The sequence below is a fragment of the Hippocampus zosterae genome, chromosome 19, assembly GCF_025434085.1.
Source record: "Hippocampus zosterae strain Florida chromosome 19, ASM2543408v3, whole genome shotgun sequence".
Lineage (NCBI taxonomy): Eukaryota > Metazoa > Chordata > Actinopteri > Syngnathiformes > Syngnathidae > Hippocampus > Hippocampus zosterae.
Window position 1 is genome coordinate 1515240 of NC_067469.1, and position 13635 is coordinate 1528874.

The window sequence follows — 13635 nt, forward strand, 5'->3', positions numbered from 1 at the left end:
ACAGCCCGAGAGGGGCGTGAGGATGTCCTGTTCGGAGACGGCTTCTATAAAATGGTCGGGCCCGGGGGGCGAGATCATTGTAATGCGGGGACCCAGTACTCTTCATCCTTCAGTTCAGCGGCGAAAAAACTATTCATCGAGCCCCTGAATATGTGATGAACCCTCTTTTCCATCCGCGACGACTGAATTCGCTTCAAAGTGGTCGAATCACATGTTAGCTGCTGGAAGAGCAATAGGCAGAAAAGTACAAGATGCCAAGGGGGCTGGGATACAAGGCTTTTTGTTCTGGATGAGGTGGAACCAAAGGGGCTTGACGTCGAATTTAAAGCGTGTAGAGCGACACCTACTCCCTGGAATCACAATGTCATTCGAAGAGCTCTAGCGAGGACACTCGGAGCAACGAGTCAAAACAACAAGTGTGTCTCTGTATAAGTGAGTGCACATACACACTAAGGTGTGTGTATGTGTGTGTGTGTCTGGGGGATGCTGCCAATAAGAGCCCTGCAAAGCGGAACACACACATATATTAGTTGAACAGCTGGCCATTGCGGGGATCACAGATGCCGGATTGGGAAAAGGTCAGGTCGTAAATGAATCATGTGAACCTTAACAAATAGAAACTGCAAATAACAACGAGAAGAAAAAAAAAAAGATGACATCAAGAGATGTTTTTCCTCCGCATAAATAGGACGGCTCTCACACTAACTCAGCAGGAGCAGAGCACAGTAGTAAACAAGTCCAATTGACTCATAGACTCAAAGGCCGAGTTAGAATTGCTGGTTTATTACAATTTTTTTTTTTAAAGGGGTAGTAGGTTCCTCGGCGCAGAAAACAAGTTTCTTTTTGTAGGGCGGCGCTCAATTTGCACACAGGTACAGCCTGACTCATTATTGCCTTTCGCACGTTGTGCTGGCATGCATTATGTTGCAGATTTATCGCAATTAAAATAAAAATTAAAAACTCTACACCCCTCTTCACAACATAAGCATGCCCCGGCAGGTTCTGATGTTGTTTCGTCGATGTGACTAATGCTGCCATTTCCCTCCTGTGAATGTCGCAGGAGGCAACGCTACGTTCTTGGGTGCTTCGAGGAGGTGCTACGTCAACCCGTTTAGGGGTTATGGCTGTCGATAATTTGTCGGTTATCATCGCATTGTGATAAAAGATGACGTTGGGAGTTCACAAACCGCACTTAGCTTGAAGGAGAAGCAGCACGAGCCCAAACGAGAGAAGTCTGCTCTGCACACTAACGGCAGATGTGAACACACGGAATGGGGACGCGGCGTACTTTTCCCATGTGGGTTTCCCCTGTGGATCTGGGTCATGCAGGGGTCTCCGTTTCAGGTGCAAGGAGGTCACCAAACAAGAAGAAAAGCACCTCCCAATCGAAATGCTGGCCTTCTTCTGTGCCCGATTCAGCGCCTTATTGACGTCTCACAAAAAGGCACACTGCCCCGATGACCGTGGTTCGAACGTGGGACCTTTAAGGCCGGAGCCCGACTTGGGCTGTACGTTTTTTTAAGTCTGCTGAAAAAGGCGGCTCGGACTAAAGCTGGAAGTGTGATTGGGTTTCACGCAGAGCATCTTGAACCGTTTTACAGCATGTAGGATTGAACTGTGTTTATGCCATCTATCAGATGGAGCCTGCTTTTAATAGGCCGCCACTGGGACGTTTCTTTTGTAGTGGGAAAGCAGAAATTGGAGGCTGTCAAACTAATAGAGTGCGCGTAATTTTTATTACAGGTGTGCCGCTCTTCTGACCGGGTGATCGAGCAAGACACTCGAGGAGAAAAAAAACATTAATCATTATAGATTTTGTTCACAATATCAAATATAATATAGAAATCTATGGAAAATCAATTATTTGGTACATCTCGACGATATTAAACATGCTCCAATACTATGACGGTGAGACCCCTTTACCAGCCCGTCATCTGGGTAGAGACACAGCCATGTGGAGACACTCGAGGTGTGGATAACAACAGCGATTTCAACGCTTTTACCAGCCAAGCGACCCGCTTCGCACCACTCGGCTTCAGGCGATGCGGCTAATAATCATTGATATGATAAAGACAGCAAACAACCGTTGCATTCTCACTGCTAAGCGAGCAACCGCGACCGGTGTTTTACAAGCCCACAGAAATCAGTTTTTGGAACAGGTCGACAACAGGTTGTACGGATGCCGATGGGTGGGGTAGTCAAAAGTGAACAACCACAACAAACTGCCATCTGACCGCTTAACTAGCATCCTGTCGAGGGTAATTATCGCAACTAGTGTCTGTCTTTTAAGAGCGGGTTGCTAATGAATTGGGGCACAATGGTTGTCACCTAAATGAACCGTTTTTCTTGCATTAGATTTTTTTACTTCCACTGTCGGGCGTATCATGAATCCACATTCCCTCCTGTGAGGGCACATAGTTGTTGCTGCTGCTTCCAGGGCTTTCCCAGACATGCAGGGCAGGGCAGGCATGCTGCGGCAGCAAGCTAAAAAAGGTGAGTTGTTCACATTCCTGCTTCATGCACAAACCAAACTCCCCATGTCATACTGGTGCGCACGCACATTTAGATCCTCTACACTACCCAATGAGCGTGCATGCGCGCATGTGTGTGTGTGTGCATCCCCCAAGCTTCATGTGATGTCCCCTCCTCCCCCAATCTTCGTACAAGAGGAGTGGAAAAGTTAAATATGTGTAAGCTGTACAAGTGAAAACACCTTCGCTGGTTATAAACTCGCAAGAACGTGGAAAGGAGAGGCCACGCAACTGTGATTAGTGTGAAACCATGGAAACAAAACAGCTTGGAATGACTAACAAGTTTACTCCTATGGTCAGAAAAAGGGAGTCAAAGTTACATGTGAGGCAAGTTATGCGTAAGGAGGCAGTTACGGTCTTCTTGGGGTCAGCACCCTCACATTCTACTGGGGTATCTATGACGGTGAGTGTGTATGGCTTTAAAAGGGAGAGCTTGGATAGTGAATACCATACGCATGGCTGAATAATAAAGAGCGTCGAGTTGGCTGACCCAGTAGGCAGTTTGCAGGTTAAATGACTCGCCGTCAGTTGCGGCACAAATGGTCTTCACTTGATTCAACACAAATCTGAAAATATTAATTGATGACGAGCTGAAATTCAGAGTATGTTTGTGTGTAGTTTGTTTTTTTTTTTTGTTATTGAGGAAGTGTTAGTGTTGAGGAAAAGAGCAGGCAGAGTGAGCCCAGCCACTACTATAAAAGGAATGTGATGTGGAAGGGAGGGCCGGTGCACAACCAACGTTCTTAGCCTATCGTCTTACCAAAAAAGAACAACAATGAGAGGCTGTCTGCACAGGGCCCCAAACAGGGGGGAAATGGAGAATAAATATTATAGTAGTAAAAGATGGTACCGACTGCCTTACCCCAATCCAAAAACTCCAGAATATTCTTCTCTCTTCGGAGTGGAGAATTGTTGCACTCATCGTAGAGACACACCAGGACGTCCAGAAGGGCTTCCACGCTAAGACACTGGCCATTGGAATCAGCAGGCCCGTCCAAAATCAGCTTTTCCAGCTTCTTCAAACGCACCTCTCCCGACATGGTTATGCAGTCCAGTTGGGTTTAATGATGAGTGAGTGAAAATACGACGAAAAAGGCTGGGCTCGAACAAGCCAGTCAAAAAAAAAAGTTATCTCACCTTGAATAGGTTTGAAAAAATGAGGAATCACAAACTTTCAGCTGCGGGGAAGTCGCTGTATTGCCGATTTACTCATAATCTTTGCTTCCAGATCCACATTTGGGGCGTATATGGGGTGCAGCAGCTCCCCATGTTAACATTCCCGATCGCCGCAGGGCACAAGAGAAAAGTGTAGTCGTCCCAATAACATGGCCTAGCTGCCCCAAGCCGGTTGGTTTGGACGCTGCTCTTTGATTGAACAAAAATGGAAAAGGGTCCTCTCGCCGCGGTTTAACGCTTTCCCCCGAGTCGATGTGGCACACATTTGGGATTCTCCATTCCAGCCGCAATGCTACAAAGCCCCGCTGCCCCTCCTCTACTCCGGGAATGCAAAGGGCGACACAGGCTTAGTTAGCAGTCTGCTACCTTAGCCGAGTAGCTTGCAAGCTAGCGTTGTGAACGTTACTTCGCTTTACTGCCAAATGTCATCATTACAATTTTCTTCAAAGGATCCCCTTGTCATGTGCTCACCGTGCCTGTCAAACGTAAGCCAAATCGGGGCCTTTCAAATCGTATTCGTAATTTACACCCCAAAAAATATCCTCTTGTTGTCGCAGCGCGATGCTATCAGATATGTTCTTTAAATCCCAGTGTCCGTCCTCAAACGAAAACGTCTCCTTAGTTCCAACCCAATTCGACACGACGGTTGTTTTTGAAGAGTTCGAAAGAAGTAAGTTGGTCGTCAAATTATGCGGATGGCCTCGTCTCTCGCGTCCTCTTTTTGGGGGGGAGAAGAGCCCGTCTGCCGTCAAGTGAAACCCAGAGGTCTAGTGTCGCTGCCTCCAAACACGGGGCGCAGCCGAAAGTCCCTCTTGTCCTCTTCGCCTTTGGTTCGCCTGCTACCTCCCCCGCTGCTCCGTCGCCTCTTAGCTGCCTTCACACAGCGGAGCGACCCGCTACCAGAGACATTCAACCGTGGAGATGAATATCTAAACCGACCTGGTCGTAGCCTCGCGTTGCATTATGGGAACCAACGCTTTCTCCGTAAAATATGAACAAGGGATGAAAACAAAAACGTTTCTACCCCAAATAATAAATACAAGGGCGTTACAGATTTCAATTTAAAGCGCTACAAAAACAACCATGGCAAGAGGAGGCGTTTATGAACAAAACCGTTGAAGCTTCCGCGCATGCGTAGAACGGGTGGGCCCCGCCATCTTGGCGTTGGTTTAGAGCCACTCTTTCCTCGTCTTAAAGCATCTTTCGTTCCTTCTGCAGGCAAAATCTCAGATCACTGTCATGGCGCCCATCGCAGCATCTGCTGTGCGGAAAAGGGGGAGGGAATGAGGGGGGAGGATGCTGAGGGCTGTCAAAAAATGTGAATGGAAACTGCGGGCTGTCTGTCAGGCTGCTGGTGGCGTGGTGCATAGCAAAGGATACATTGTTTTTTTTTTCGTTTGTTTTTACAAGTGGCTCTTTATAAAACTGCAATACTATACAACAATATGGGAGATTACATTTTTTTCTGATTCTGTTGCATTGCAGTCACACGTAGTAAATATATTTTTAGGTGCATGATCATCAGTACTGTGGATTAATCCCATGCCTATCTTCAAGAGATTGGCACAATGCATGTGCACCCTTTCTATGACCCCGGATAAACGTAATTGTTTATTCACAAAACCTAGGGTCACAATCTTTATGAGCAGAGGGAAGCCAAAGGGAATATTTGCTCATCATTTTGAACACAAATGGAGTTCAACATGTGACATTTTATTCTTCATTACTCTGATTTATCACAGCGCATGCTTTTGAAGTCAGGCACTTATCACAGCTCAAAGTACATCGATTAATGTTTAACAGACAAGATTGTCACCAGAGCGTGCTCAATGATGGGGGCCGGCGGTGCAGTGAGATCAAGAATGAGGCCTTGTGTTTGTCAGTGTGCACAGGTCCAAAATGCACTCATATTCCACACATTCTGGCTTTCCCTACTTTGGACGAGCATAAGGGGCACAAAGAGGAAAGTTGTTATGCAATCTCAAGACACATTACACGAGTCAATTTAGCACGCAAGATTTGTAGGGTAGATCCACAGTACATAGCGATCAGGTGTAGTTGGAAGCATTCTATTTCAGCGTGGTTGCAATATGGAGGAACAGTACAGTGACAAAATCTATACTTCGTTTTTATCACACAAAAAATTAGACAAAAGGTAAATCATTTGAAAACTTTTCCTTCCATTAACGTGACATATCATCTGTAAAAATCAATTGGGGAAAAAAAAACTTTTGTCCAGGGGGAAGTAGGAATAAACACATGTGTTGTCAGTTATCACATCCCAACATTGACTCTGACAAATGCTAATATGGCTGTGTTCAAAATTAACCAATTCACATTCACAGCTAACGGTCCTTTCAAAACAGCCGCAAAACGCTTTGCAGAACATTTAACCTGAAATCACAAAAACAAAACAGAACACATGCCATGGGACGTTTAAACAGGTCCTGCAAGAAGATCTCCATTTGTGGAATATAGAAAGTTGGCCGCTGCGATTGCACGTCTGTGTGCGCCTGTCTGAAAAAAATAGGGCCCTACAAATAAAGAAAACAAAGCGCCGACGTAGTTTCACCTTAGAAAAACAATAACAATTGATGCCACTAGATGGCTCTAAGTACCTCTATCATGACATACGATATCGCTAAGTCACAGTAGACAATATACCATATACTTAAAATGCATTTGGATGATCAAAGACCACGCCAAAGAAAAACGCACATTACTCTCTTTCTCTCTAGAGTGAGAGAGTAGAAACGCTAGCTTGTTTTGTGTCTAATAAATATTTTTTTCTTCATACTTTACTTTATACAGTACACGCAATTGACGTGTTTATACTGTAATAGATGCGATAGATAGATGGATAGATAGATAGATAGATAGATAGATAGATAGATAGATAGATAGATAGATAGATAGATAGATAGATAGATAGATAGATAGATAGATAGATAGATAGATAGATAGATAGATAGATAGATTAGAATACGAGTTGTGCGACAACAGTGCCCCCTGGCGCACATTACTGAAAACGTACTTTTAAATCCAGTGTGTATTTTATCGGTAATTTTCTCGCAGTATTTTTAAAATCTTGCCGACCGAGGCGTTCAATTAAATTAAAAGTTAATGCAAATATTAATGCTCAGTCCTATCTAATCATGTCTGATCCTATTTGTCTAAATCTACTGCGCCGCGTAGGATTAGTTCGAGTCGAGCCATGCCGAAATGCAATTAGACGCTCGTGTACTTGACTGGGTCGTTGAGCAATAATTGTTCATGAGTCAAGTCTGGTCTGGCGCTTTCCACCTGTGATAGACTGATCGATGATTATTGAGCAATTAGTTGGATAGCAGACTGCGCCGGTCGATCGTCTTGGTTGGGCGTCTGCTGTCCCTCGGGGGCCTATTATGGTGCAAAGGAGCGATTCGTCCAATATTTGACGTTCAGATGGCGCAAGGAACACGTGAATAATAATGACGAATTTGCACTGACCACCAACAAGTTCAATATTGACTCTGCGGTGCTGCTCCGCCTTCGCTCCGAGGGGCATGTTTTTCAATGAGAGTCCTTACATATCATTTGCAAAAGTCAAGCCCCTTCTCTCCGATAGTTCTCCCAATTAAAAAAAAAACTCCATTCTTCCGTAGTCGGCATTTTTTTGCGGGGCCTGCAAAAGGGATCTTCTTTCTGGGATGGCACAAATGGAAGGGAACGACCTATAAATTGGATGTCTTTTGAATGCAAATGTTGCATGTTAATTAACACCTCCAATGTTGATTGTGGGAGTTCAGTGGCCTTTGATTGAAAAGAAATGGCACCTAGCAGCATTGAGATGTGGCTTTGAACTAAAAGCAACTTGTCTCTGATTGACATGGGAAGGAAGGAAGAGGGGGGGGGGGTGGAAAAAAAAGGAAGGACGTCTTCATTTGTCGAATTAGGGCTTGTAATGATAAGAGAGGACAAATGTATTTTAGTGTATAGGCACTTAGACTGCCTCTTGACTGCACTCAACAATGGAACGTCACAGACAACCCCATTAAGCATTTTGGCCCAGAGAAGGGAGTGAAGAGCGGATACAGTTTGTATTTGCTACCCTCACGATGAAATCTTTGCTTTGCTTAGAATTTTATTTCTCTCTCACGCATTCGCATTTTCGTACACTGCGATGAATGGCCCCCATTCATTCACATTCGATCTAAAATGCAGACTGGATGCCAGAACACCCAGTGTGCTGCACAGCAGTATGCCAACTTGCCAAACAGGTGCCTGCGCAAACATCAAGATTTTTTTTTTGAAGTATTTACATTGTATTTATACATGGCTTACAATAGGTCAATAATGAGCCGTCTCAAATCAGTTAGGAATACCAATTCCAGGGGTGCCCAAACTTTTTGGATCTACTTTTTGATCAACTAACCTCACGGGATCTACCCTTACCGGCGCGCGCACGCACACACACACGCAAATTTAAGATTTACCTGCTTTATTTGATTGTTTTAAATATATTTTTTTGTGCAGTGTATATTAACACAAAAAATATATTACTAACATGTATAAAGACGGCGGCCCGGTAGTCAAGTGGTTAGCACGTCGGCTTCACAGTGCAGTGGTACGGAGTTCGATTCCAGCTCCGGCCTCCCTGTGTGGAGTTTGCATGTTCTCCCCGGGCCTGCGTGGGTTTTCTCCGGGTGCTCCGGTTTCCTCCCACATTCCAAAAAAATATGCATGGCAGGCTGATTGAACACTCTAAATTGTCCCTAGGTGTGAGTGTGAGTGCGAATGGTTGTTCGTTTCTGTGTGCCCTGCAATTGGCTGGCAACCGATTCAGGTCCTGCCCGAAGACAGCTGGGATAGGCTCCAGCACCCCCCACGACCCTAGTGAGGATGAAGCGGCTCGGAAGATGAATGAATGAATGAATGTATAAAGACACACAAATGGTTGTTTGTTTTTTTTCTTCTCGACACTCCTCGGATCTACTTGGGACCTGTCTTAGATCTACCGGTAGATCAGGATCTACCGAATGGGCACCCCTAACCTATTCAGTAGTATCCATTGCGCAATTGAACGCTACTGTGTCTCCAGATATTCCTGTGCAGTATTTACAAAGACTGAACGCCACTACGCTAGTTTTCATGTTTTCTCCAAGCCCTACTGCCAAATATTTAATGCCCTGTGCTCAGTGGACCCGACACGCACCCGCTCGGAAGCCGCAGGCCTGGCGGTCATCTGTCATTTGCTCTTCCTGTGTGTGCTTCTTCAGTCTGTCTGACATCTCTAAGCAAACAGAGGCCAATACACAATCGCGGGCAGCTCCTTGCGGGCAGCCAGTGAGAGCGGCCCTCTTGTAATGTTTGTGTGACAAAAAAGGCAAGGCAAATCCTCGCAATGGAATCAGATAATCACCAACCTGTGAAGAGCCTGCCCCAATCCACATCCCTCGCCCTCGCCGCCCCCCCTCGGCTCTTGGATTAACTGTCTGTTTGGCTAATAATTTTAATCTGCCAGGGAGAGGACCAAGAATGGGTGACGGGGTTCGGAATATACATCGAATCCTAAAGCTCTTCCCTCCCGCGCTGCCTTGCATTTCCTCCTCTGGGGAAAACCTCATTTTGAATGCCGCGTGCCGGGCCACGGACCGGATGACCCGCTTTTCGCTCACGTTGGACAAAACAACAGCTCCTTAGACAGCCAGAAATAAAAACCGCCGCGTAACAGACTGTTGCCAGACTGTCCCGAGCCTGACATCGTCTGGTGGAATGTACACATCGGAGTTTGGGGGTGGGGGTGGGGGGGGGGGGGTGTACAGACAAGGGTGCTATGGTGAAGAGGGGGCACGCCGGGTTCACGGGGTCAAGACATGTCTGTCTGGGACACAGCTGGAAGAGACGTAATAAGAAGAATCCATCCATCCGTTTAGCGGCGCTAAGTCGAGATTCTAGTCGAGTTTGGGCGAAAGGCTTGGGCGACAGCGACGCCAGTCAATTACAGGGCACGTACCGCATTCATGTTCACGCTGTAATCGAGTCGGAATTTAACTCGTGTCGCCCGCAACATACAGTTGAAGTGAGTTAGCCGCCAAAGCATCACCGTGCAAAAACGACGAAAATAAAAGCAAACAAACACAAGCGTGGCCGAATCCATGTTTAAAAGGCACTATGCTTGCGCCCGTGCTATCACACCAGTAAGTTCTGCTTTCTATTTTTAAAAAAACTTCATGCTGTGAGATACGTTTCAACAATCGACATCTATAGATATGAATGTCGCTGATTTTGAGGTGAATCCGAAATTCCTTGTAGACATCAAATGCAACGGAGGAGAGAAATTACACTCACTCATGATGGCACTGGAGTCTAATTGTTGCTGTTTGAAGTACGGCCACTTAGCTATCCTGTTTCGGATGACGGGGGGGGGGGGGGGGGGGGCATTGCATTGTCGCACCTTTGTTCTGATAAGGCTCCCTGCCCCCATAGTGTGAACAACTGGGAGGGCCGCTACATATAAAAAGGGGCCACTGTCCATCTCTGGCTTGACTCCGTGCTACTGTGCGGCTGCTTATCACCCCCCCTTTTTTTTTCCTCCCCCCCTACCACCCCCGAAGACCTTCCTCATGGATTTCCTCCGCGCGTGTGTGCTGTGCAGCGTCTTCCTCGGCTTGACCAAGGCTTTTACGCAGCAGGATATGAAAGAGGCGCTTTTGCGCAAACTGGGCCTGGACGAGGTTCCAAAGATCCACAAGAGGGATTTGCAGAATTTGGTGGTCCCAGCTCACGTCAGAAACAAATACTTGTCGATGCTGAAGATGCACCACAGCAGGAGACGCCGATCTGCGCCGAGCCTGGCCGGCATTTTGAGAGGAATTCCCGGCAATGCTGGTAAGACATTTGCAAATTCATAATTCGACACGTTTAGAATAAAAAGACTTTAGACCCCTAAAAAAAAAAATCCGTTCATTTTGGGTGCGTAATTTACGCACGGATCTCAAATGCGGCGATTCCTCGATTCTTGATGTTTTTTTTTTGTTTTTTTTCACACCGGTAGACATTTCTGGCGAATATGTCTACTCCGACACCACTCGATGTAAGAAATTTGCAAATTCATAATTCGACACGTTTAGAATAAAAAGACTTTAGACCCCTAAAAAAAACATCCGTTCATTTTGGGTGCGTAATTTACGCACGGATCTCAAATGCGGCGATTCCTCGATTCTTGATGTTTTTTTTGTTTTTTTTTTCACGCCGGTAGACATTTCTGGCGAATATGTCTACTCCGACACCACTCGATGTAAGAAAGTTGCAAATTCATAATTCGACACGTTTAGAATAAAAAGACTTTAGACCCCTAAAAAAAAAATGAGTTCATTTTGGGTGCGTAATTTACGCACGGATCTCAAATGCGGCGATTCCTCGATTCTTGATGGGTTTTTTTTCACCCCGGTAGACATTTCTGGCGAATATGTCTACTCCGACACCACTCGGCATCGAATGGTTTTCGATTTGGAGTCAATGATCCCGGATAACAGCGAGGTGACCATGGCCGAGCTGAAACTCTACCAGAGGGCGTCGCACGCCAAGCGACTGGCGGCGGACAGGAGAAACCACCGACCCGTCAGCAACGCCCGAGTCAGCATCTACTGGGTCGAGGAGCTGCCCAACGGATCCAACCGCAGCTCGCTCGTCGACTCGCGGTGAGACGTTCAATCCAAATCGATCCCCCTTTTTTTTGTTGCTTATCTCCACAGCCCTAATTACATGTCGAATGGGATCAGGAAATCGAATTAAGCACATCGCTCGGCGTTCACAGGTTGATCCCCATTCACGAAACGGGCTGGAAGAGCTTTGATGTGACCCAGGCCGTGCATTATTGGTCGAAGACTCAAGAGCAGAAGACGCCCATGCACCTGGAGGTGTGGATCGAGGGCGAGAGACCTGGCAGCTACGCGGCGGAGGTGGCCAAAAGTGTGCGCTTTACCACCCAGGAGCAGACGGACAACACCTTGGGCAAACCCGAGCTCGCCCTCTACACACTCAACCTCGAAGAGTACGGGTAAGGGCGCCGGCTTTTGATATACAGGATATTGTGGCGATGTGACAATTAGCCCACGGACAACCCCCCCCCCGCCCCCCAACTTTTTTTTTTTTTTTTGGTATTGGGAGGGGTGTTTACCTGTCACCTTTTGCGCCCCTTGCATGGGAACTCAAGGTGTCAATTTGAATAAATCAGCACGATACTTAATATTTGCTATTCTAATATTTTTTTTCCCCCTGTGGTAATCGCTTAATTCATGGATTTGAAATATTTTGAACACACGTTTGCTACCTGTTTTAGCATCAGTAGCAGTTAGAGACAATTTGCGGTCACGTGACTGACATAGGAAAGGAAATTAAATCCAGCAACCACCGCCCCCCCCCCCCCCCGCTCCCCCAATCACTTAGACCTGTTTGTTTTTTTGGGGGGGGAGCACCCCAACAAAAAACCCAACCCAACATGGCGTAGCGAGCAACCCACGTGACTCATTTGAGGCGCCCGACGATCAAAATTCAAAAACACGTCAATCAAGACGAACAGCGGTCATCTAACCTGCCCTCTCATCTTTGCATTGCAGCTCTCGCGGCGACTGCGATGCGAACCAGAGTAAGGGCACCTGTTGCAGGGAGCAGCACTTTGTTGACTTCCGCGCCCTCACGTGGACGCAATACTGGATCATCGAGCCGGCGGGGTACCAGGCCTTCAGGTGCACCGGAGGCTGCAGGCAGCCCAAGCGGAACTACGGCTACGGCGAGAGGAGGTGCACGGTGTCGGAGAGCGCCCCCTTGCCCATCATGTACCTGGTCAAGAAGGGCGACTACACCGAGATCGAAGTGGCAGAGTTTCCCAACATGATCGTGGAGAGGTGCGCGTGCACCATGGACCATGTCTCCATCGTGTAAAGTCAACCAAACGGAAGCAGCGATACTAGTCTCACATGTGGGTCTAATGGAACGCTGTCTCATCACATATTTAAAGGGTTCGAACAAGTACTTCCTATTTAAAACGGACAATCACCCCGGAGTCACCACACACTCCTTTAGAGAGCACTTTTTTTTGGATATATATATTTTGTACAGGTTGAAATCATTTTTTTATTTTGAATTTGCATGCAGCCATTCAAATTCTGGCCCACGTGTTGTACATAAAATATGAATGAATTTATGTTTGGTAAAATAAACTATTTTCTTTCACTAAAATGTCTTGAGTCTTCAATTCATGGACCTAAGAATTTTTTTTTTTCCCGGTGGGTGGGGGAGCGCAACGGAGCACTCGTGCACTCCGCTACTTAGCTTAAGCATTCACATTCACGGGCAATTCCAGACAGTCGCCTGGACAACATTTCTTGTCACGCCTTATTTGCAGTGGGGACGAGCGACCTGGCCACATAGGGAGTCATGAGTTGATGTCAGGGTCAAACATACCGAAAACATTTGTTTTCTGTCTGAGTAGGGGGGGGGGGGTTGTCATTCCCTAATATGCTGCCGGCGGAGGTAAACGAAGCCAAGAGGCCACCTACCAATGAGGAGGAACTGTCTGTCTGCAAGGGAAGTGGATTCTCCCCTCCCGCAACGGCGGGAGGTCAAAAGGAGGAAAGCAGCTGGTGCTATGAAAGTCACTGGAACATTTCATAAATATGAATATACTCAACGGGATCTCATAATGAGACCCCATGAAAAAAAAAAAGCTCCATCTGTTTCCCCTTTCAGAGTGTGGTTGAAGTTCGCGGGGGGTGTAGAACAGGATTCGGTGGTCTATTTAGTTAGTTGAAGGCCCAGGGCAAACCCAGACATGTGAGCTTCTACAAAATACCAACGCTACTCACGTACACTATGCTAACATGAGTTTTGTATTTATTCGTTTCAAGTTTCATTTTTGGGAACGCACAATTAATGAAAAAAGGGG

At 46.5% G+C, this 13635-nt stretch overlaps 2 protein-coding genes across 4 annotated transcripts in view; one reads left to right on the forward strand and one right to left on the reverse strand.

The window, feature by feature from the left end:
• Positions 1-4756, reverse strand: part of cdc42bpab (CDC42 binding protein kinase alpha (DMPK-like) b) — a 43284-nt gene extending 38528 nt beyond the window's left edge. The window contains exon 1 of one of the 3 annotated variants that reach the window (XM_052053473.1): positions 3394-4756. In XM_052053473.1, coding sequence (XP_051909433.1) covers positions 3394-3571 — 178 coding nt within the window. In that variant the 5' untranslated portion in view covers positions 3572-4756. The remainder of the gene's footprint in view (positions 1-3393) is intronic. The other 2 variants (XM_052053475.1, XM_052053474.1) reach the window with 2 other exon arrangements.
• Positions 4757-9953: 5197 nt separating this feature from the next.
• On the forward strand, positions 9954-12873 carry lft1 (lefty1). The gene is made up of 4 exons (XM_052052367.1): positions 9954-10577; positions 11143-11389; positions 11506-11748; positions 12308-12873. Exons 1-4 carry the CDS (start codon positions 10313-10315, stop codon positions 12630-12632), a joined length of 1080 nt encoding a protein of 359 aa, XP_051908327.1. The 5' UTR covers positions 9954-10312; the 3' UTR covers positions 12633-12873.
• The last annotated feature ends 762 nt before the right edge of the window (positions 12874-13635 follow it).

Excerpts from the sequence above, each read along its gene's own strand:
- lft1 (XM_052052367.1), top strand. The coding sequence starts at position 10,313 with ATGGATTTCCTCCGCGCGTGTGTGCTGTGCAGCGTCTTCCTCGGCTTG. Across the intron at positions 11,390-11,505 it reads AGCTCGCTCGTCGACTCGCG|GTTGATCCCCATTCACGAAA; the intron begins GTGAGACGTTCA and ends CGGCGTTCACAG. Across the intron at positions 11,749-12,307 it reads CTCAACCTCGAAGAGTACGG|CTCTCGCGGCGACTGCGATG; the intron begins GTAAGGGCGCCG and ends TTTGCATTGCAG.